The sequence below is a fragment of the Aquarana catesbeiana genome, linkage group LG09, assembly GCF_042186555.1.
Source record: "Aquarana catesbeiana isolate 2022-GZ linkage group LG09, ASM4218655v1, whole genome shotgun sequence".
Taxonomy (NCBI): domain Eukaryota; kingdom Metazoa; phylum Chordata; class Amphibia; order Anura; family Ranidae; genus Aquarana; species Aquarana catesbeiana.
This window is the reverse complement of record NC_133332.1, coordinates 305,061,847-305,085,153: the sequence shown is the minus strand read 5'-3', so window position 1 is coordinate 305,085,153 and position 23,307 is coordinate 305,061,847. Positions and strand designations below refer to the sequence as shown.

The window sequence follows — 23,307 nt, the reverse complement described above, 5'->3', positions numbered from 1 at the left end:
ACTTTGAATGTGGCTGGATCCGTAAATAACAATCAATATAGAAGATAAAAAAAAGGCACAATCTTGAGTTTACAACCACAATGTTTCATATGTAGTATATAAATACATCTGTACTAGTTACATTTTATGTAAATTGATGTCCTTGTGACTAAACCTCCACCTATGAATTCTCTAACTTCTTATTCCCTTCTACCTTTGCTGTGGATTGGTTCTCTTCTTACACTCTTGCTTGCCCTTATTTTAGGATCTCTTCAAGAAGGTGGTGCCTTACCACTGCCTGGGTTGCATTTGGTCCCAAAGAGATAAGAAAGGCAAAGAACACCTGGCACCAACCATCCGTGCCACCGTCTCCCAGTTCAATAGCGTCACCAACTGTGTCATATCCACGTGCCTGAGCGACCGGTCGCTGAAGCCCCAGCAGAGAGCCAAAATTATAGAACGATGGATAGACGTAGCCAGGGTACGTGTGACACACCTGCTTAGCTGTACTCTCAAACATGGCCATGAATTATCAATATCGACCTTTAAATAGTTTTCTGAACACAAATCTTTGTTTCTAGGAGTGTCGTATTCTGAAAAATTTCTCCTCTCTGCGTGCCATCTTGTCAGCTCTGCAATGTAACGCCATTCACAGGCTGAAGAAGACCTGGGATGAAGTTTCTAGGTGAGGATGAACCACCATGTCTGTGGTTATGTCAGATCTTGAATCTGATAATACAGAACAGTGGGATTGATTTACTAAAATTGGAGAGTGCAAAATCTCTGCATAGAAACCAATCAGCTTCTAGGTTTATTTGTGAAAGCTTAAAAGAGAAGTATGGGAATCTGTTTTTTCCCAGGATTATACTTGCCTAGGTGGATGCAGCATGGCTCAGATGCTGCATCTGTCCCTCGGAGCCTCTACACTGAGAACCGAGTAATTGAACACTGCCGATGGCTCGGTTTTCACAGCTTCCCGAGCAGAGAGCTGCTGACTGTCAATCAACAGCTCTCCGCTCTGCTCCTCCACGCTCACTGGAGCGCTGAGCTGTAGAGGGGCGGGGAGTGACCATCTCAGGCTCTCAGCAGCTCGTTGAGAGGCTGAGATGGGTGTCAATCCAGGTACCTGGTGGATCCAGACTTCCATTGTCCCGATGACACAGTGCCTGGACTGATTCCTGTGACATCAGCAGAGCGCAGACTTCAGTCCGCTGTCTACTGAAAATGGGTCACAGGAGTGCAATACGAATTGCACTCCTGTGACCCATAGGAGAAGCCCAGCCAAACGAGCTTAGGCTGGACTTCTCCTTTTAATTGAACAAGCTGAAGTTAGAAGCTGATTGGCTACCATGCTGCATCAGATTCTATACTCTCCAGTTTGAGTATTACAACCCCATTGTGTATAAGGAGTAGTAACCCTATGGGTTACTGCAAGTTCTGCCTTTCTTTTAGCTTAACTGAATAAGTTTGAAGCCATGTCTTTAAATTAGATGGTTTTAATCAACAATTTCCTGCAAAGTTGTCAATTTAAATAGCCTTTCTTAATGTACCACCAACAGTCGTTTCTTGTTCTGGTTTTCAGAGAGAGCTTTCGGATATTTATGGAACTTTCCGAGATCTTTTCGGATGAGAACAACCACTCATTAAGCCGTGAGCTGTTGATTAAGGTGGGTGTTTATAAGGAACAGTTTGAAATGTGCAGGGAAAGGAGTGTGCATTGTGTGCAGCTACACTTGGGCCTCACAATATTGCATTCTAATCAGCTTGAATGACATTTGTAAAGTGGTTTTAAAGACAATATATAGAAGGAAGGTAGTAAAGGAAAGGTATGTGCTGCTTGGGAAGAAGGATTAAAGAAAACCTGATGCTTTGCCTTACATGAACAGGCGTTTCACTTTAAAGTATATTTAAAACAGCCTTCCTCAAACTTTCAACCTAGAGGAACCCTTAAAGTAAATTTCTGGTCTTAGGGAACCCCTACTAATAAATTCTATATCTACAACTCATGATACATTAGCATGATGGTCAGTGGGAGGAATGCTCTTTACCTTTGTGGTCATTGGGAAGAAATACCCCCTTACAGATAGCTAAAAATACCAGCAGAGTCAGTGTGATCTTATCTGAGTTGCAGAAACTGCTCATTGCTCAAGGAACCCCTCGCAACCTGGAGGAACCCCTATCTAAACCCTAGAACAAAATGGAATATACTGCAGTTTACCAGTCCTTTACATGTAGTGGCTGCATTTGTCTTTATATTTTTAGGCTGTTTTCTCTTTATTTTTACCTGGTGATCCTGCCAGTAACACATTTCCTGTCCTAGGGTGACAACGCTCACTCACTGTACTGTGTAGGAGCAGTGTTGTTATCATAGGACAGGAAGTGCCCCCCCTTAATCTCAACAACATCAAGGAAATGTGTTTAGTAGTCCACAGAGGAGAACTGGGCATGGCTGACAACAATACTTGGGATTTCAGTACATCAGGAAGTTGGGCAGCTACTGCATTTCTGGTAGGATCAACAGGCATTATTTTGTACATGCATGGCTGTTGTATGTATAGGGAGATATGCATGTTTTGGAGAGATGTGCTGAATGTTGTTTTTTTTTCTTCTTTCAATATATATATATATATATATATATATATATATATATATATATATATATATATATATATATATATATATATATATATATATATATATATATATATATATATATATATATATATATATATATATATATACTGTGTGTATGTGTGTGTATATATATATATATATATATATATATATATATATATATATATATATATATATATTATTTTAAAGCCTATGAAATAAGGAACTGTTACTGTGGCGCAATGGCCTTATTTTTGACAGTTGCAAGGTCGTGACTCTATCACGTATTTGCACATTGTCCTTTTATTTTTAGATTTCTTTGAACTTTCCTTTACATAAAGCACCATATTGCGCATAGCTGTTGACCACGTGTCATTATCAGCTGGAGTGTTAAATGGCCACATTTGAGACGTATACTCCTTCTTCTCCTTCTTTTTTTTTTTCTCCCTTTTTTGTGTCTTATCTCCTTTAGCTCATCTTCTTGTTATGTTTATGTTTTTCGGCCAGCCCTCCCCCTCCATTTTTCTTGTGTATTCTTGGCATGAGCAGGGTACCTCCTATAGGGCTGGTGTGTACGTGCCATACATAAAAGCTGCTTGTCTTATGTCATCTGCTTATCAGGAAGGGGAACCCCTGGTACACACCCTCTTACTCACACCAGGCCAAGTGCAGGTTCAGTGTGTCAGGCTTGGGCGTGATGATGTGTGTAGGAGTATAAGGGAATCCCTCTCCTTATCTCTCCTCTTCAGCCATAGCCAAGAGCAAATTATTGGCCAGCTTCATTCTCTGTTCAGCCCACTCTCTTCATGCTTCATTATCAAAAGCAACAGGCAGCCTAACGGTGCCATTAAAGGGCACGTCCGTGTGATAGTCTCACTGTACATTCTGCTTTTTTCTCAGTTGTATGCCATTACATTTCTTTCACAATTCTTAGCTTTGCCCCCTTTATTGATTTTGCTATGGGAGATCATATACTGTATAGCTTCAAAGTGCACAGAACAAAAAGGATGCCAGAATCAGGATGAACTATAATTTGGAATGGTCAGTTATGAGCAAGGGATCCCTGAACGGCACTTGTAAATAGAGCCATTAGCAGATTCCTGTGGATTGCACATAGCTGCTGCCAGGAGACCTGTACAAAACAATGACAGGCTGACAGTTAGGACAGATGATCAGCCCTGGATGCAGACAGATTGGGTCCAAGGCCGATCATCTGTCCCTAACAGCAGGTAACTCCTTAAAGTGTGATTACGTGTGACCAGTGATGGACAGTCACAGCTCCTGTTAGCCTGTCTTGGCTTTGTATTTGGCTTTCTGGCTGCAGATGTTCACAACCACCTGTGATCCCAGGTGCCGGAATCAGCAGATTCTTGCTACAAGAATCTGCCGATGGTACCCTATTCACAAAGGTGAATGAGGGTCAAAGAAGAGAAAAGCGCATGCAGGATATTGGGAAACATCAGTAACTTTACTTTTTTTTTTTTTTGTACCCGTTCAAAGATACTTATAAATCTAGATTAGTAGAATCAAATACAGCCATTGTATAAATCAGTTAAATAACATGCCGCTATACACATGTGAAACTATAGAATCACGCAAAAGTTTTCATGCATGGTAACAACCTCGAAAACCGTGTTAATTGGAGCAAAACGCGGTACAACAAGCAGAAGTAAAAGAAAAAGGGCCCCGCTTAAGAGCTCCTTGGTACAAAAGGAGAGCAGCCTACTATGATTCTTTTACAATACTGTATAGGTAATTCGCAAAGTAAAAGAAAGTAGAGAAGGAAAGGAAGGGAGGAAGTCGGGGGATCCACCAGAAGTAGCAAGGGACACCTACCTTGGAACGAAACATGCCAGGGCGCACTTAGGATCATTAGTCAAGGCTTCAATAGTGATTGGTCAAAATTCGGAGGCAAAAAGTGATCACCCCAAGGCTGCCAAATTTTGAGATGCTTAGGGATATGGTCTTGGAGCGTAGCTTCATGTAATACATTTTTTGTTCTCTAAAACAGTGGTAATCAACCCTGTCCTCAGGGCCCACTAACAGGCCAGGTTTGCAAGACAAGACAACTGAAATACATCACTGGTGATATAATTTGCTGCTCAGTGATTGCAGTATTCTAGCCTGCATCTCCCCAAGGTAATACATAAAACCTGGCCTGTTAGTGGGCCCTGAGGACAGGGTTGATGACCACTGCTCTAAAAGATCAGTTCACTCAAAATGGATATGCCCATTTTATGTGGAGTCTGGAGAGCTAAGTGACCTGCTGGGGATCTCCAGCATTGAGATCTGTGCACCATAACTTTGGTCCCTTTGTCTTGCACTTGAATTGATTTGGTTTGCTGTATAGTTTCTCAAGGTTTTGTATTGAGCAGCTTAGACCCAAGCTAAAAACCAATCCAATCCAATCAACATGAGCTTCCAGCATCTTGCAAAAACAGAAATATCACATTTGGGTGAACCTACCTTTTAAATTTTCTGGGATGAATGTGGACTTGAAAAAGAATCGGTGTCCATTCAGACTTCAACAAAATGGCGTCCAAATGCGCACAAACACCAATTCCTTGTTGCATGAATGTGAGCTCCTTCAGTTCCTGTTCTCCACCTGTAGGGAACTCCTCAGACAATGTTTTGCCCTTTTTCAGGGGCTTAATCATAGAGGCCTCTACACTTAAGCCCCCAAAAGTGTAAAACGCGTAAGGTGGAGAACAGGATTTGAAGCCATCTTTTACTCATTTAATTCACAGTAAATGGCCGCCATTTTGTTGAAGTCTACTAAAGCCTGACAAGCTGATCATGTCTGTGTTTCACCAGTCTATACACATGCTGATCCAACTGATACAGGTCTGGGGTGGGGGGGGAGCACTATTTTCATTGTTTTGGACTACGAATGTAAGTGTGTCCATTGGGAGTCTCTTAAAGCCCACTCTGGCTCACCTATTCTCGCCTTTGCTGTGTTCCCTCGCTTTGCTAACTTCATGGTGCCTCTGGGTATGGAGGAGCATGGGAACGCTTCTCATACTGCAGTATGAATACTGTTAACCTGATGAGGAGGAAGACCTGAACCCTTTGTAATGTACCCTTCCACAGGGTTTGACTCTCCGCTCGAATGAATGAATGGAGCAGCAAGGGAATGCGACAAAGGTACGCCAACATGGGTCAGGAAGTGGACTTTGAAGACTGTCACTTTTGCTCATTCAGGGCAAATTGAAAGAGTCTCCTTAAAAACCCTCTTTAGAAGCAGCTGCTGTTTTTGTAGAATGAGGATGAAATTGTGGTACACAAGATTCCAGACTCCTGAGTGGGCACCTAGCTATTCACCAGCCAGGATCTTCGCCTCACATTCCCAAAATACTTTGCTCCCACTTCTGACTACCTCCGAGGCAGCTGCCCACCACTTGTAAAACACATTTTAATCTCTGTTACGCAGCTAGGGCAGAGACATAAATGTTATTCTATTCTTGGCCTGGTTACAGACCTAGGATCGGCCTTTTAAGTGAATTCCACATATTATCGCCAAATCACTGTGAAACAATTGCTCATATGCATAGTTTACATTGCTCTGAGGGGTCTGGCATGCAGTCAGAGGTCTATTGGGGCGGGAGGGCGTGGCTTGTTTATTATTCTCCAGCACCAGGCAATCCATGATTTTTGGCATGTTACCAGCTGAGAATTCCCCATTAAGAATGGTTTCACTTTTTTTTTTTTTTCTTTTTTTTGTTATGTGATTTAATGCTTTTGTTTCTGTTTCACATATGTACACATAGAACTCTGCCATTCATTTTCCATTCTTTCTGTTAACTTTGCAGGAGGGCACTTCTAAATTTGCAACCCTGGATATTAACCCTAAAAGAGCACAGAAGAGGCAACAGCAGCAGCGAGAATTGGTAGGTAATTCCTCTGCAAATCATAATGGCTTTTCTGCTTGCTCCCTCTAGTGTCCACTAAAGTTAATACATCCTCTTCAATTTGCAGGGAGTTATGCAGGGCACCATACCTTATCTGGGAACTTTCCTTACAGACCTGGTGATGCTGGATACTGCAATGAAGGATTATTTAGAGGTAGGGTGCATTGTGTTTGTTCCCAGTTCAGTGTGTATCGATGGTCTTTAATGTTAACTACTTTTTCATTGTTTTCTCGAATGAACCCAGGAGCACTCAATGTGCAGATGGTAACATTCTGCTCCAAAGATGGGGTTCAGCCACTCTCTGCAGTGCAAACCTCTCTTGGTTTAAATGCATTAAAGGCGGGAATTGTTGACTTTAGAAATGGAAAGTGGGCACTGTTTTGTCGGGGTCTCCTGGGGCTTTCAGGAACATGCTTGTTCACACTTGTGCACAGACTTCGTTTTCAGCACTAAAAAAACCTTAGGTTTCACCAAAGGCATACAGAAAACAATTGCTCTCTGTGTTCCCTATTCACACTTGAATGCAGCCTGCGGGTGAGCTGCAGTGCAGTACAGAAATCTGCAGTGTGTTCATCCTCCGCTCTGTTTCTACACACTCCAGCGGAGCTGCAGTGCATAGAAATGAATGAAATGTCACACTTTTGACATTTCAACAAAGTAAAACATTTTTTTTTAAATATTGCTCTTCACTGTAAAACGGCAAGCCATGGCCATCCAGAACCAACACCTCCTGCCCAGTAAAATGCAGTATTTTACCGGTGCTGCTTCTTCCTCTGCCAGCTTGTACTCTGCTGAATAGGTAATCGCAAAAACGGGTACCAGGTTGAATACAGATTATTACTCCGCTAATATTGTAGAATACATTTAATGATGTATTAATAGATACAGCACTGCAATGGTTTGGGTATTTTATATCTGCTTTAAAGTGTTTAGCTTTAAACAAAAGTGTACTTTAGCTGGCCCTAGTTCACAAGTAGGATATTGTTTAAAAATATTTGTAGAAATTACTAAACTTACAGTGAGAAAGCGCTGAGCGTGCAAATTTTCTCCTCCCCTTGCACATCACCTATTATTATGCTTCAATCTTCCCCATTTACATAATGCTAATTGCACAAAGAGGAGAGCGCTCACATTTGAATTGTGGGAGGTAAACGTTTTTATTGGCTCAGACCTGCCTAGCTCTGAGTCAGAGAAGTGGATATTTGGGGTCTTCACATCTACCTGGCACTGGCAAAGGAACATTATAAGAAGTATTCCTTACAGAAAGGGTTAATTCTATCATGGCAGTTGTACTATGTTGTTTAGCCATTCTAGGTGCACATAGATCTAAGTGGGCTTATGTATTACAAACCCTCATTGATGAACTCTTTGTGTTTTTATTGCAGGGTAGCCTTATAAACTTTGAAAAGAGACGGAAGGTGAGTTTTGGTTTTCTTTTATTACTGAGGTTAGATTAGGACTATTTGTTGTTAAGCTTGCCCCATTCACTGAGCATTATATTTGATTATTACTGGTAGGGTTATTAAGGATATATATTGACGTTTAGACAACTGTTCTTATGTCTCTTGTACTGTTTCTGTCTTTTCAGGAGTTTGAAGTTATAGCACAAATAAAACTACTGCAGTCGGCCTGCAACAACTACAGCTTCATACCTGAAGAGTCTTTTGTTGAATGGTTCCACAGTGTGGAGCGACTGACGGAGGCCGAAAGGTGAATATTGATATGTTTGCCATCTTTTCATAGCATTGCTATAGCCATATTGTAGTTTTAATGTGTCAGTGTACTAACTGGCTCCTGTTCTTATGTATGTATTGTTGTTTTGTTCCTGCAGCTATAGCTTATCCTGTGAAATCGAACCCTTGTCGGAATCGGCAAGTAACACATTGAAGGCCAAGAAAAACACAGGGATCATAAAACGATGGAGCGAGTAAGTACCCCTATGATGTAACAAATCCTTGCAGCTTGTTTTTAAAAGGTAAACCAATCAGAGCAACAAAAAATATACCATATTGAAATTATAACATATAAAAAATGTGTTTGGCTGAAATTACATGAGTTAGAAGAACACAGAAACCCTTTGCTCTGGTTAAAAATCAGAATGTTAGTATAAAATCTTGAGGTACTGAAATACACAGGGTCCCTAAACTGCCCTGTAACATACTGGGGTTGATTTATTAAAGGCAAAAAAACTGTGCACTTTGCAGAGGGCAGTTGCCCTCTGCAAGTGCAATTGCTCCAGAGCTTAGTAAATGAGGTAAGGCTTCATTTGCAAAGAGTACCCAAATCCCGTGCAAGGAAAATTAAAAAAAACTGCATTTTTGCTTGCACATGATTGGATGATAGAAGTCAGCAGAGCTTCTGCTCATTTACCAAGCTCTGGAGCAACTGCTCTTGAAGAGGGCAACTGCACGTGGCAAAGTGCACAGTCTCTTTCCCTTTAGTAAATCAACCCTATTGTGTGATTTGAGCAATACACCTGGTTCAGGACCTGCTTCCTGGCTAGGTAATCTGTCTGCTCAGCCTTTTTGTAAGAGTGTCCATATTATAAGGGCCTTTGCACACGGGTGCCTTCTGTTCCAATCAGCAGGGGATCTGTCTGCAGAGAGGGGCAGATGACAGGTCAATGTCCGCTTAGTTTATGTAGAGCAGACACGGACGGACCCTGCTCTCTGGGCGGCCGGGAGTAAACTGACTCCACTGTCCATTTACACCCAGTCACCTCAGATCCAGTCCACCCAAACAGAAGAGGACGCAGTCCTCCATTATTTAGCAGGCCTGATCGGATCCGGAGGTAGGCTGGTGTAAACGGAATTCAGTCTGTTTACACCCGCCTGTCTATAGGAATGCGTGAACCTTCCGATCAGGTCTGCTTGGAAAACTGACAGGTGGACCTGGTTGTATCGCCCGTGTGAACTGACAGGTGGACCTGGTTGGATCGCCTGTGTGAACTGACAGGTGGACCTGGTTGGATCGCCCGTGTGAACTGACAGGTGGACCTGGTTGGATCGCCTGTGTGAACTGACAGGTGGACCTGGTTGGATCGCCTGTGTGAACTGACAGGTGGACCTGGTTGGATCGCCTGTGTGAACTGACAGGTGGACCTGGTTGGATCGCCTGTGTGAACTGACAGGTGGACCTGGTTGTATCACCCGTGTGAACTGACAGGTGGACCTGGTTGTATCACCCGTGTGAACTGACAGGTGGACCTGGTTGGATCGCCCGTGTGAACTGACAGGTGGACCTGGTTGTATCACCCGTGTGAACTGACAGGTGGACCTGGTTGGATCGCCCGTGTGAACTGACAGGTGGACCTGGTTGTATCGCCCGTGTGAACTGACAGGTGGACCTGGTTGGATCGCCTGTGTGAACTGACAGGTGGACCTGGTTGGATCGCCCGTGTGAACTGACAGGTGGACCTGGTTGGATCGCCTGTGTGAACTGACAGGTGGACCTGGTTGGATCGCCTGTGTGAACTGACAGGTGGACCTGGTTGGATCGCCTGTGTGAACTGACAGGTGGACCTGGTTGGATCGCCTGTGTGAACTGACAGGTGGACCTGGTTGTATCACCCGTGTGAACTGACAGGTGGACCTGGTTGTATCACCCGTGTGAACTGACAGGTGGACCTGGTTGTATCACCCGTGTGAACTGACAGGTGGACCTGGTTGGATCGCCTGTGTGAACTGACAGGTGGACCTGGTTGGATCGCCTGTGTGAACTGACAGGTGGACCTGGTTGTATCACCCGTGTGAACTGACAGGTGGACCTGGTTGTATCACCCGTGTGAACTGACAGGTGGACCTGGTTGTATCACCCGTGTGAACTGACAGGTGGACCTGGTTGGATCGCCCGTGTGAACTGACAGGTGGACCTGGTTGGATCGCCTGTGTGAACTGACAGGTGGACCTGGTTGGATCGCCTGTGTGAACTGACAGGTGGACCTGGTTGTATCACCCGTGTGAACTGACAGGTGGACCTGGTTGTATCACCCGTGTGAACTGACAGGTGGACCTGGTTGGATCGCCCGTGTGAACTGACAGGTGGACCTGGTTGGATCGCCCGTGTGAACTGACAGGTGGACCTGGTTGGATCGCCCGTGTGAACTGACAGGTGGACCTGGTTGGATCGCCCGTGTGAACTGACAGGTGGACCTGGTTGGATCGCCTGTGTGAACTGACAGGTGGACCTGGTTGTATCGCCTGTGTGAACTGACAGGTGGACCTGGTTGTATCACCCGTGTGAACTGACAGGTGGACCTGGTTCTATCACCCGTGTGAACTGACAGGTGGACCTGGTTGTATCGCCTGTGTGAACTGACAGGTGGACCTGGTTGGATCGCCCGTGTGAACTGACAGGTGGACCTGGTTGGATCGCCCATGTGAAAGGGCCCTTAGGCTTTTGTTGATGGCAACATTCCGAGCTGCCTCAGAATTCATTGACAGGTGAACTCAACTTGCAGATGACCTCCTTCTGATCGGTGTTTGACCTGACCTGGGTTTCTGCATTTCCATAGACTTGTATGGAAAAGCAAAACCTATCTAATGCAAATAAAAATTTGTTGACACAAGCCCTTAGGACTGTCAGCACTGTGCAGCGCAGTAAAGCCCTGAATGGGTCAGATGGTTACACTCCTTTTTTCCTGAATGCTGCTCTGCAAGGAATTACAGGACACTTTGGGTTTGATTTACTAATAATGAGAGTGCTAAATCTGTTGCAGCTGTGCATGGTAGCCAATCAGCTTCTAAAGTCAGTTTGTTCAATTAAGCTTTGACAAAATGCCTGGAAGCTGATTGGTTTTCTGTGCAGAGCTGCACCAGATTTGGCACTCTCCAGTTTTCACTAGCTGTAGAAAAAAAAATGTAATTTGACAGTTTTGTTAGTGAACACATAATTAGACTGGCACTTTATTTTTATATCTGCTAGGTATTTAGGATTGAGTTTAAAAAAATCAGTAGTTTCACAGGGCAATCGCAAATTAGTAGGATTGGCAGTAATAAATATTAATCATAAAACGTTTATTTTGACTACATTACACTTTTTTTTTAAACGTTGTGAAAGCTTTTAGACTAACCTGAGGCTTATTACCTCTCATAGCCGCCAGCCGCCAAGCTCCGAGCCATGCGCCAGCGTCAGCTCTCATTCCAAGTCTTTTGATCAGCTCAAGTGCAGTCCCCACCTCTGCGGAGGTGACCTGACCGACTCCGTCAGTGTAACTTCAGCCGGATCCAGCAGCTCTGACGTGGAAGAGATTAACATCAGCTTTGTGCCCGAGTCCCCGGACTGTCAGGAGAAGAAGGTACGAGAGGAACCACCCCAGGCTCCGCCAGCACAGGCCACAGAACGCTGCGCTTCTGAGGGGGTCAGTCCCTGCGCTTTGCTGTGTGGAAGACGTAGAATATCTTGTCTAGTATTGTTCAGTGGTTGGTGGAAACTACTCCCTTACAAAATGTGGCAGCTTTGCGGGCAAACGAGTCCAACATGGCAAGCCATGACACTCAGTCTTTGAATTATTATGTGTCAATTCTATCCAGAAAACGTGACATTAATGGGCGTTTAATCACTTTTAAAGTCCTGCAATATTCTCAATGGGATTTCGAAAATAAAATTCTGTCGCGTTTAATCAAATACGTTTGATTTCGAACCTAAACATGCAGATGATTGGCTAAGAACAAACTGGTATTTTTAATCTTGGCTTATAAATCGCCTAAAATATGTCCGGTGACTTTGTGGAAGCACTCTAAATTCTTGCTCCAGCCTGGGAACAATGAATGAAGATGATGCTGATTGTAGCATTACCAAGAATTTTAGCAAGCTTTAGCAGACTCCAGATGGCATTCAATGGGCTTCAGCAGGCATTTTGCAAGCTCTGGGGGAATCCTGGGCTGAGCTCTGCTGAATCTTTTACTGAATGGTTAGAAAATTCCTGCTAAAGGTTGCTAATGCTTTGTGAATGTGATGCTGTTTAGACTAGCATTTGCAAGCCAAGATTAAAAAATGCCAGTCAGTACATTGCTGTTATATTTTGTTTCCAGGGATTAGTTTCCTTTTAAACCCACATGTTTGTGATGTTTTGTGTTGTCTGTTAAAAAAAAATAAAAATAAAGGACCAGTAAAGCTAAACTACACAAAAGCACATACAAAAAGATAAAAAACCTTTACAATGTTACAGAAATTTAGTTCCTAAAGCCAGCATCCTGCCATCCTGGTTTCTAAAACCTTGATCCAACATAACCATTCATGGAAATCATTCCAATTAAATAGTACGCAGCAACAGCCCTGAAGAAAGGGGAGTCTATTCCCCCGAAACGTGTTGGCTTGATGTACGTGTTGCTACTTTTTAATGAACGTCTATGACCCATACTTTAGAAGTTGCAGTTCTCTGGACACTGGGCGCTCCTATCCTTTTATCCAAAAAATGTAATATCTTAATCTGTAAAAAAGTAGATTGGCTTTACTGAGCTTTTACAGTAGCGTGCTACGAATGTGGTAGCCATTGTGTTCTGTAATATGTCACTAGTGGAGTCGTGGTAAGATTAGCTTGTACACTAAAGTGGAACCCAATCTAAAACTTTTCTCTTTTTAATTTTGGAAAGAGCGTGGAATGGTTAGAGTGTCTATCAGGTTTTTTATTATGGTCTGTGTCCCTGAGAGGGGGGAGAATTTCCTGTTATGGTGACCATGCAGGATTCAAAGAGAAATCTATACCTTACACGCTCCATCCAAGGCAAAATTTTGGCTGGAGTTTTGCTTTACAGTTTAGTGTCATTGGTGGGTAACATCACCTGTTAGATTCATATATCTCCAAGAGACTGCAGCAAGAGGTCCCCCTTCCACCACAAGGTCAAAGTGAAGGTGTCATGACTTCCCCAGATATCTGGCTTTATACTGGCGGTGGGGAATAATTGTAATTCTAGTGGCGATATCTTATCACAGGAGACCTGAGAGATGAAAGCAACCAGCTTGCAATTCAAAAACAACTGAGAACTGTACCTTACAAGGTGTTTTTTTTTTTTTTTTTTACCCCCTCAGTTCTGGGAATCCACATCACTCTCCTCTCTGGACACGTCTGGCATTGGTTCAGGTTCCAGCAGTGCTTCTTCCTCCTCTGTCTCCTCCACTCCTGTTTCTGCCTCGCGGACCCACAAGCGGTCAGTCTCTGGCATTTCCAGCTACTCCTCACTGTCTCTTCCGCTCTACAACCAGCAAATAGATGACTGCTGCATCATCCGGGTCAGCCTGGACGTGGATAACGGCAACCTTTACAAGAGCATTCTGGTGAGCTATCATTAACCTATGCTAAATCTTCAAAAAGAAAGCGTGTGTTTGCCATAGCAGTCAGGTCTAAGGGATTATATGCTATGTTGTATTTATACAAGCAGTCTTGACGCATGATTAGAGCGAGGCACGCACAATACATTCCGTAGTGTGGGAGCCTAGCCTATTAAATATAAGTTTAATGGATTGTTTAGGTGGGCCCTAGCTCTACTTAAAGTGACTTGTAATGTAATTGTTGTGTTTTTTTTTGTTTTTTTTTAATAAACATGTCATGCTTACCTGCTGTGTAATGGTTTTGCACAAAGCAGCCCCAATCCCCCCCTTCTAGGGTCCCCCATCGGTGCTCTGGGCTCCTCCTCTTCTCCGTGTGCCGCCATAGTAAGCCGCTTTCTATCGATTCTGAGCCCGTGCTCTGTGTGTCCATTAACAGTGTGGTTCAGCCCCGCTCCCTCCTCACATGATTTGATTGACAGCAGCAGGAGCCAATAGCTTTCTCTGAGTCAAGTGAGGAGGGTGAGAGAGAGAGAGAGCAGCGCCATTGATCTTGGGCACAGCGCTGGATGGAGATCATGCTCAGGTGAGTATTTGGGGAGGAGTTGACAATAGAAGGTGTTTTTTTATTTTTTTTTAACCTTAAAGGAGTTGTAAAGTCTCAAGGTTTTTCACCTTAATGCATTTAAGGTGAAAAACCTTCTATACTGCAGCAGCCCCCAGACCCCCCCTTTTTCTTACATGAGCACGATTGTTCCAGAATCAAGGATGATCCCAGCAGCTCCAGCCGCTATCTCAGGTTCTCATTGGATAGATTGATAGCAGCAGGAGCCATTGGCTCACACTGCTGTCAGTCAAAACCAGTGATACAGGGCGCAGTGTAGAGTCCTGCTGTCTGTGTCAATGGACGCAGCAGCAGGACTTTGGAGCGTGCCCGCATGGGTGCCCCCAGGGAAAGTGACTCTCCGAGGGTGCACCCTATGAAGAGGAGCCAGGAGTGCCACCGGGGGACCCCAGAAAAGGAGGATCGGGGCTGCTCTATGCAAAACCCTTGCACAGAGCAGGTAAGTGGAACAGGTTTGTTATTGTACAATCAGGTTAAGCCTAACTTCAGGTAACTTGAAACAGTTTGTTTGTACCAAGCTGGTCCATACAAACAATTTTCTTCACTAATACATGTGCTTTATAGTTCATGAATGAATATAAGGCTTCCTCTGATTGGCTGAGGTAGGCAGATGACATCACAATCTCTTCAGCCAATCAGAGGATTTTGTTTTGGGAACAGGATGGGAAGTTTGCTACTGGAACATAGCACTGTATACTGTGTATAGCTGATGCCGCATACAGTTTATACATCGCTCACAACGGGCTCATGTATTAGTGAAGGGAAACTAGAAAGGATGTCCAGTTTAATGAAACCTGGAGTTAGACTTTTAAGTATGTGTAGCTTAAATGGTTGTAAACCTCAGACATGAAATATGAACAAAGCATATCCCTCTATAGTGTGTACCTATCTCAATTAAGAGCACTAAGTGTCATTTCTGTCTGCCGGGTGACGGGAGGGACCTCCAACTGATTGACAGCCTCAGCTCTGTTCCTGTGTGCTGTGTGCTGTGTGATGGGTGGGGGGGGGGTGTCCCTTCCCTTCCCTTCCCTCCCCTCCCCTCCCCTCCCCTCCAATCGGCTTTTAGAGCTATCCTTGCTGAACTCACAGAGTATAATGTCAGCTCTCCCTTTTTTGGAAGTCTCAGACAAGCTTATAAATTCAACACTTTGAATGTATGTAGAGAAGAAAGGGCTGCAGATAGACAGGTACAACTTATGTTGGAGGATTTGTTTAATCTCTGTGTATCACCTGAGGCCAGTCACTTCCCTGGGTATATGGAAGAGTTTACAACCACTTTAACACCTTCGCAAACTGACGACCGGGCGGGAGGTTTCATTGTTCTGACTGGACGTCATATGATGTCCTTCAGAACAAGCTGCGCGGTGATTGGTGGTGAGGCGTGTCGCTCGGACACACCGCATCGCCAATCACAGTAAAGAGCCTATGACATAGGCTCTATACCATGTGATCAGCTGTGTCCAATCACAGCTAATCACAGTGTAAATAGGAAGTGCCAGTTATCAGCATTCCTCTATTCACGCTGACACTTGCTTTGCAAAAAAGAAAAAAAGAAAGCTGCATCGGCCTAAAAAAAAAAAAAAAAAAATGCAAAAACATTTTTTGGGGTACAGCATTGCATGGCTGCGCAGTCGTCATTCAAAGTGTGACAGCGCTGAAAATTGGCCTGGGCAGGAAGAGGATGAAAGTGCCTGGTATTGAAGTGGTTAAGATCTTGCTGCTTGGATGTCAGTATAAGAAGCCTATTTTTTTTTTTTTGCTCAACTATGTCTTTCATTATCTTATAGGTGACGAGTCAAGATAAAACGCCAGTGGTGATCCGTAAAGCGATGGCCAAACATAACTTGGATGGGGAGCGGGCAGAAGACTATGAGCTGGTTCAGATCATATCGGAGGAGAGAGGTAAAGGAATTTTAGCACATGTTTGAAAACAGAACTGTGTTTTTTGTTTGATTTAATTAAAAAAAGTGGACGGTTCAGAGGAAACTCTTTCTGTAGGGACAAAGACCGGTCTGTCTGCTTTCTAGATACTGTGACATCAGTGGTTTCACTCTGTTAAAGCTGAACTCCAGCTAAGCAGCAGAATACACAGCTGAAATACACACCTGCCAAACAATTTACCATTCTGCTCAGTTTGTTCCTTCTTTTAACTGCCAGAAGTGAATAAAATATCTGATAATTCTGGGTATGGGGGAGCATGTGACTCTTTCCACGTTGACACTTTTAGGCCGTCGCTAAGCACTAGCACTGCATCATAGGAAAAGTACATATACAGTGGGGAAAATAATTATTTGATCCCCTGCAGATTTTGTAAGTTTGCCCACTTAAAAAAAAATGAAGGGTCTATAATTGTTATCATAGGTGTATTTTAAATCAGAGACAGAATATCAACCAAAAAATCCAGAAAAAAACACATAATACAAAATAATATAAATACACAATTAATTGAGTTGCAGTTCGGTGAGTAAAATAAGTATTTGATCCCCTACCAACCAACAATAATTCTGGCTCCCACAGACTGGCTACATCATGGGTGCTCAACCTGTGACCCTCCAGGTGTTGCTGAACTACAAGTCCCATTATGCCTAAGCTTTTGAGTCATGCTTATAGCTCTCAGCCTTGCAATGCCTCATGAGACTTGTAGTTCCTCAACAGCTGGAGGGCCACAGGTTGAGCATCCATTGGCTACATTATGTGCTCGTGTGGTACACAGATTAGTCCTGTCAATTTAAGAAGGTGCTCCTAACAACAACTCGTTATGTCTATAGAGACACCTGTCCACAGAATCTTTCTTCTATTCAAACCCACCATCATGGGCAAGACCAAAGAGCTGTCAAAGGACGTCAGGGACAAGATTGTAGACCTGCACAAGGCTGGAATGGGCTACAAGACCATCAACAAGAAGCTTAGTGAGAAGGAGACAACTGTTGGTGCGATTACTCACAAATGAAAGAAATACAAAATAACCATCAGTTGTCCTCAGGGTGGCGTTCCATGCAAGATTTCACCTCATGGGGTAAGGAAAATCATGAGAAAAGTGAGGGATCAGCCCAGAACTACACAGGAGGAGCTTGTGAATAATCTCAGGGCAGTTGGGACCACAGTCACCAAACAAACCATTGGTAACACAATATGCCGCCGTGGATTGAAATCCTGCAGCGCCCGCAAGGTCCCTCTCCACAAGCAGGCACATGTACAGGCCTGTCTGAAGTTTGCCAATGAACATCTAAATGATCCAGAGAAGGATTAGGAGAAAGTTCTGTGGTCAGATGAGACCACAATTGAGCTCTTTGACATCAACTCGACTCGCCGTGTTTGGAGGAAGACTATTGCTAACTATGACCCTAAGAACACCATCCCTACAGACAAGCATGAAGGTGGAGACACTATGCTTTGGGGCTGTTTCTCTGCTAAAGGTACAGGCTGACTTTGCCGCATTGAGGGGCCAGTAGACAGGCCATGTATTGTAAAATCTTGGATGAGAACCTTCTTCCGGAAAGACAATGGCCCAAAACATACTGCCAAGGCAACAAAGGAGTGGCTCAAGAAGAAGCACATTAAGGTCATGGAGTGGCCTAACCAGTCTCCAGACCTTAATCCTATAGAAAATTTATGTAGAGAGCTTAAACTTTGAGTTGCCAAGCAACAGCCAAGAAACCTTAAGGATTTAAAGAAGATCTGTAAAGAAGAGTGGACCAAAATCCCTCCTGAGATGTGTGCAAACCTACTAACAAACTACTAGAAATGTCTTACCTCTGTTCTCTGGTTTCTCCACCAAGTACTAAGTCATGTTTTGCTTGGGGATCAAATACTTATTTCACTCACTGAACTGCAACTCAATTTATGACGTTTGTATCATGTTTTTTTTTTTCTGGATTTTTGGTTGATATTCTGTCTCTATAATTGAAAATACACCTATGATAAAAATGATAGACCCTTCATTTCTTTGTAAGTGGGCAAACTTACAAAATCTGCAGGATCAAAGAACTGTTTTTCCCACTGTACATGACTTATCGTTTACACAGGGGGGTGTATTTACTAAAGGCAAATCCACTTTGCACTACAAGTGCAGTCGATTTAGATCTGAGTGGAAGATCTGAAATGAGGGGAAGCTCTGCTGATTTAATCATCCAATCATGTACAAGCAAAAATGCTGTTTTTTATTTTCCTTGCATGTGCCCCTCAGATCTACAGGGACTACCCTTCCAAGTGCACTTGTAGTGGATTTGCCTTTAGTAAATAAATCCCAGGGTTATCTAACCTCCAGCAGCCAAATGGGGTGTCTCAGGACTCGGAGTTGAAAGAAAATTGTATTTGTGCTTCAACATGCAGCCGCTGGTGTGCCAGGAGCGGTGCTGATGAGCTGAGAACCGCACATCACACTAACTTCTGTGACTCGTGAGGCCACAGCAATGTCTTGTAAACTTTCCGTTTTGAAAGTTCTTGCTCCACAACCTAAAAAAGAAAAAAAAAACGCTTGTAAATGCACCAAAATACATGCAGTAAAAACATGCAAATCAAGCAAAAGCAAATCTGAAATGGTATGCAATGAGACTGTTCTAAACAGTGGCTACTGAGTAATAATTTTAAAATGTTTGTTTTTTTTTCTCCTCCCTAGAATTAAAGATACCAGATAACGCCAACGTCTTTTACGCCATGAACTCAGGAGCCAATTATGACTTTATTCTGAAAAAACGCGGTTTCTCCAAAGGCGTGAAAATTAAACACGGCGCTAGCTCCACGCTGCCCCGTATGAAGCAGAAAGGACTTAAGATTGCCAAAGGCATTTTCTGACATCTTGACCTACCCAACTGTAACCCAGCTGGAAAGCTGTAGTGACTCAAAGGAAAGCACTTACGTGTACCGTGGGTGGAGGGCCTGAGCTGACCCCCTTCTCTCTTCCAAACATACTGGCCTTCGCTATTTCTGGTTTCCTAAAACTGTGAGGATGACCCATCTCAAACAGGTTAAGAGTGGAATTTGTTGGTCTTCAAAGATGAACTGGAGCCATTCAAACAGTTGGCCAACACGAACCAACTTCAGGTGCCGCTCCCCCTCCAAAAATCCCTAAAATTCTTCAAGGACCCAAGATCCGCCTCCATGCCTTAGGTGCCTTCAAGAGAAGGGGGGGTTGAGGTTAGAGGCCTTTCTGCAAAGGAGACTGTGAAGTAGGACATTAAGAAGCCTGTGCCATGCCCAGGAATCCAGTATTAACATGGACAATATGGAGTAGCCCAATTGGGTTTGGAGTTGACTGCATAATCTGTAATGTGATTCACTACAGATTTGTAAAGCTGTGAGAGGCTGATTGGCCCCACCACTAGCTGTCTTTTCCCTTAAAGGGACTGTCATGTAAATACTAACATCTCCCTGTGGATACCATTATTTAGCAAGTTTTCTATAAAAAGCACTTTGTAAAATAGACTGGAAAAAAAAAAAATGTTTTTAACCCATTAACAGTCGGAGGTGCCTGTGAATGGGACCCCTTCACCACTGCAGGGTTTCTTCAAGCCAGGCTAACGCTGCCAGGAAAAAAAAATGGCTGACGGCTGAGCTGAGGACTTGTTAAATCAGTTCTGATCCCCATCTTCTCTCCTAGCCTTCGAGCAGTCCAGCATTTCAAGTCACACCAAAGATCCGACACCAGAAAATGTTCACAGTAAAACCATTTGCAGCTTGATTTTTTTTTTTTAACACCACCAAACCCAGTGCATTTAACCCTTTACCTTTCAGCCCTGTAGCCACATTTTAATTGGTTTTTGGCAAAGTTGGAGGGTTAAATAATTTACATTAAAACTGTACAGCCATTTCACTGATATATATTCACTAACCTTTTTATTTTTCTGTCAAGACAAAAAATGTAATTTGGGGCCAAATGATATTTTTAAGCCTTTATTTTCTGGCAGTGGCTGTGAAGTTGGTCAGACCCGTGGAAAGGCTTTTTTTTGTAGTGTACAATTTTTTTTTTACATGTTTTCTTTATAAATATTTATTGGTTGTAAATAGATGCTAGACTTATATTACATTTATTACACTGTCATCAGCCTATGTATTTGTTTTGATGCTTTGTTGCCTTCTGATTACTGTGTATATATAATGTAAAGAGAACCCCCACCCCTCCCTTCCCTTTTAAATGACACTTTAACCTGTTTGGTGCCAGTGGGATATGACATAAGACATTTCAAGCAGTTTGGGCATTGATGAATTATTTTTTTGTTTTTTTTTTTATTTTTGTGGAGAGGTTTGATGGGCTCTCAAAGAGGTTGTGGTTGATACGAAGTCCAGAAGGGGTGTCGTTGGGCCTGTGTTTCAAAATGGCTGCCAGAAAAACAAAAAAATGTTTACAGACGAGGCTCATACCTTTCATTGACAGGCATAAGCTGTTTCTATTGCTGTACAATGCCGGTGCTTTGTATTTGTTAAGAGATGAGCCCTCTAGTCCTGAGTTTTCCTGTTGGACTGGTTCCTTGTTCATACATTCCCTGTGATTTGAGTGTTTATTTTCTGGTCTATTTTATGCATTTGGGTCAGATTACAACTTAGTATGCAGGACCTTTCAGAGGCAGATAGCTTGAAATCAGAGGAAGATGTTTCTCTCTCTATCTATATATAGATATATATATACGTACATATGCCAGTTCAAAATGGCGACCGTAGTTTGATATGACCTAATACTAGAGGGCTCTGTAAAGGATGACTCTACAACTAGCTTGAGTTGTTTTTCTTTCTCTAATTAAAAAGAAACATAGTTACCAAAATGTGAAGGAGAAAAAGCTCATATCTAATGCTATAAGACTCCATTACCTTAACAAACTTTAGAAGCCATCAGTGGAGTTTTATGGTTTCCGTATGCATGGTAATGATGGAGTTTGGAGGCTCTTGAACTGGCCGTGACTCTGAAACTTGAGGTGACTGTTGACTACAAAAGAAAAATGTTCTTGATTTTAGCATTTTGCAGTCTTCAACATTGACCCCATTGCTTGCAAAGCCTTTGGGTTTCATAAACCTGTCTATTGTGTGCATTGGCCGTTGCTCCACATTTAGATCTTACTAGTGAAGCCAAACTTCTGTCTTCTACTGTTACTTTAAATGACCCAACATTTTCGAAATAATAAGGCCTAAGTAACCTTGTTTGACCATTAGTATGATTAATTATACACCATTAGGAGATGCTAATCGTCAAGAAAACAATGGCCGTAAGGCCTGCTGGGGGATTGTTACCACAATGGATGACCATGTTAAACTGGTTTTTCAGACTGTGGAAGTTTTTTTTTTTTTTTTTGGTTTTGAGTGGAAATTCCTTTAAAAAGTAAATTAAATATGCTCTACTCCCGTGAAGACACGTGGCAGGGGCCTCAGATTTGGCCATTGTGGAACCATTTTGTGGGCCCATCCAATATTCACAGTAGGCACCTAGACTTTTCTGTTACGACCGAGGCTTATCACACAAATTCCTGGGAGAAGTGATGGTCATTCAGCCAGGAATTGTGACATAATAGCCCACCACTAATTTGGAGTTGCTTACCCGCTATTATAAAGTAAACGCTGTATTTAGATTTTGTCATGGAGGCGCCACCTCCTCCCGAACTTGACTTATCATTTTTTTTTTTTTTTTTTTTAAACTGGAAACACTATATATTTGATTTCTCAATTTCTGTATAGAAATTTGCATTTATCTCACTAAAATGGCTTGGCTGTCTCTTCCAAACGATTTTACTTGGGTATTTTTTTTTTTTTAGAGTGGGGCTGTTCTGGAGGGAGATATCAATCCTAGAATGCAAACCTCTCTGCTTTGGACTCTGCACCTTAATGCCTAATGATCTGATATTTGGTCTGTATGTTAATGTGAAGGAAGGTGAGGTACATTGTTTACAGAGTCAATTACCAACCGTTAACCTGCCATAACTGGAGGCCAGCTCCGTTCTCACAAGTGCCAATCTGTCTGGCAGTGATGGGTTAGAATATAGTCATTTAACCTTAGGACCTGCCCTTACCAGTGCATTCTGGGATTTGTCTTTTTTTTTTTTTTTTAATGAGCTAGCCAATTTTTAGCTTATCAGTAATTGTCGATTTCTGACCACCTGAAAAGGGAAAGTGACCATGCAACCTATAGAATATACCAATTCTTTATTAATGTAATTTTTACACCTAGGTGCTTTAAATGGCTAAATTGGTGTAATGTATTTCTTCTCCATGTGTTCTGTTGTAGAACCGTGGCAGAACATTGTCAGAAATGACAGATTTATTGCAAACAAAATCTACTAGGACGCCATGTTGGCTTTCTTTATTCACCCCACCTAGTGGTAGAGTTAAGTAATGCACCACAACAATATGATTGTACACTCACAATGGTGAATTCTGACAGCCAGTCACATGATCAAATATGGATCTCCAAACACTAATGAAATTCATCTTTGACTCTCCTTGTTTTGTTTTTTTTTTTTTTCTTCTTTGAAGTGCAATCTTCTTTTGGCCTGTGTGTGTCTGTATGTATGCGACTTTGTGTGTGTCTGTGGAATTGTACCGGCAAGGTGCAAATGTTTACAATTGTTACCCTGTCTCTGACTGTACTTCATGTATTTTGTAACTTGGATTAATGAAGGAGACTGTTCTAAGTGCTCAGTGTACACAAGCAATGTAAACTAGTCTTTGCAATAAATGCCAACACTCCAGAAATGACTTGGTGGATTTTATTTTTCATATATAATATACATTGTCAATGGTTTTAATTTCTGGTCATCTAAGCGATTCTGCAAATTTAACTTCTTCCCTCTTCCTTCGCTTTACCTGTGCTGTGAGAGCTGTCACCACAGGCCCAAGCCAGATTGGAACTACAACAAAGGCATCTGCTTTACATACCTGATTTTGATTTAATATAATTGATTTAGGCTTTCCCAAGTTAAAAAAAAAAAAAGT

General features: G+C 42.7%; 1 protein-coding gene across 7 annotated transcripts in view; it reads left to right on the top strand.

The window, feature by feature from the left end:
- The window catches only part of RALGDS (ral guanine nucleotide dissociation stimulator), a 261,650-nt gene extending 238,583 nt beyond the window's left edge, over window positions 1-23,067 (top strand). For 5 of the 7 annotated variants that reach the window (XM_073600563.1, XM_073600561.1, XM_073600562.1 and 2 more), the window contains exons 7-18: window positions 245-460; window positions 561-664; window positions 1,562-1,646; window positions 6,402-6,479; window positions 6,568-6,654; window positions 7,886-7,918; window positions 8,089-8,210; window positions 8,332-8,427; window positions 11,595-11,859; window positions 13,530-13,775; window positions 16,179-16,293; window positions 19,010-23,067. In XM_073600563.1, coding sequence (XP_073456664.1) covers window positions 245-460; window positions 561-664; window positions 1,562-1,646; window positions 6,402-6,479; window positions 6,568-6,654; window positions 7,886-7,918; window positions 8,089-8,210; window positions 8,332-8,427; window positions 11,595-11,859; window positions 13,530-13,775; window positions 16,179-16,293; window positions 19,010-19,185 — 1,623 coding nt within the window. In that variant the 3' untranslated portion in view covers window positions 19,186-23,067. The remainder of the gene's footprint in view (window positions 1-244; window positions 461-560; window positions 665-1,561; window positions 1,647-6,401; window positions 6,480-6,567; window positions 6,655-7,885; window positions 7,919-8,088; window positions 8,211-8,331; window positions 8,428-11,594; window positions 11,860-13,529; window positions 13,776-16,178; window positions 16,294-19,009) is intronic. The other 2 variants (XM_073600564.1, XM_073600557.1) reach the window with 1 other exon arrangement.
- Window positions 23,068-23,307: the final 240 nt, after the last annotated feature.